The sequence below is a fragment of the Plasmopara halstedii genome, assembly GCF_900000015.1.
Source record: "Plasmopara halstedii genome assembly, contig: Scaffold_2956, whole genome shotgun sequence".
In the NCBI taxonomy this organism is placed as follows: domain Eukaryota; phylum Oomycota; class Peronosporomycetes; order Peronosporales; family Peronosporaceae; genus Plasmopara; species Plasmopara halstedii.
In genome coordinates, this window is record NW_020189861.1 from 873,595 (window position 1) to 874,633 (window position 1,039).

At 50.2% G+C, this 1,039-nt stretch overlaps 1 protein-coding gene across 1 annotated transcript in view; it reads left to right on the forward strand.

The window, feature by feature from the left end:
• Nucleotides 1–20: 20 nt before the first annotated feature.
• The window catches only part of PHALS_06293 (Ribonuclease H-like domain), a gene marked incomplete at both ends in the record, with an annotated part of 1,729 nt that continues 710 nt past the window's right edge, over nt 21–1,039 (forward strand). The window contains 3 exons of the mRNA XM_024719554.1: nt 21–57; nt 110–379; nt 442–872. Coding sequence (XP_024584842.1) covers nt 21–57; nt 110–379; nt 442–872 — 738 coding nt within the window. The remainder of the gene's footprint in view (nt 58–109; nt 380–441; nt 873–1,039) is intronic.

Genomic DNA, 1,039 nt, shown 5'->3' on the forward strand with positions numbered 1-1,039 from the left:
AAGCGGCCCGCTCCTACGCTATGTCGATGCCAAGTTTCCCGTATCCAAACTGGCCAGGTCTATCGGTTTACAAGACCTGGGGCCGCTGCTGACAATGCTGATGAAAAAGACGACTTACCAGTGCTATCAGACCCAGCCCAAGATGAGAACGATGGCGGTTCACAACCAGACGATATGGTGGGTGAGGAGGACGAGAACAGTGTTGCGTTGACATCGAAGAAGGTCTTAGAGCTTTTGGAGAAAGATGGGCTGCTGACCCGGGCGCCCCCTACAAGTTTTACCAGTCCGGGATGCAAGGATACCATGACAGATCTCTTTGGGGATGAAACGGCATTCTGTGTCTGCACTCGGTGTTCTAAAACCGTTGTACGTTTTCGTAGTGAGAAGAGTTCACTTTCTAAAACAAAAAATCTCAAACGCCACCTTAAGGTTTCGGAACAGACACAAACCGAATACGTCAGCGTACTCTTGACGAATTTTCAACTGTGGCCCCGGATCGTTCGACAAAGCGCCGAGTGACAGAGGGGTGTGTTCGCGTTTGCGTCAATGACGGCCGTCCGTATCAGTCTTTTGCTTCCGAATCGATAAAGACACTGTTCGAAATCCTTCTTGACATTGGTAAGCGCATGAAGGCACGACTGATTTTGGACGGGCAATACGGCTTAATGCCTCATCCCACGACGCTTTCAAGAAATATTGTGAAGATCCACAAACTCGCGCAGATAGACCTCGCTGCGCTGTTACGGACTCTGTTGCTGGTTCCGAACGAAAGTATGGCAGGTGCGCTGACTGCCGACTTGTGGGGAGAAAAATACTCTCGACTGCACTACTTAGGGCTGACAGTGCACTACGTTGAGGAATTTGTTCTAAAGGTTCGCCGATTTGCACTGCTCAAGTTTGACCCCACTGCTACGCATAACGCCGCTAACATCGAGAATCAGTTTTGTGGGCTCTTTCGGGTTCAAAATGCCAGCGGCCGAAATCAGAGCCATCTTCACCAGTGATTCTGAATCCGCGATGCTTTCTTGCTTCAACGGCC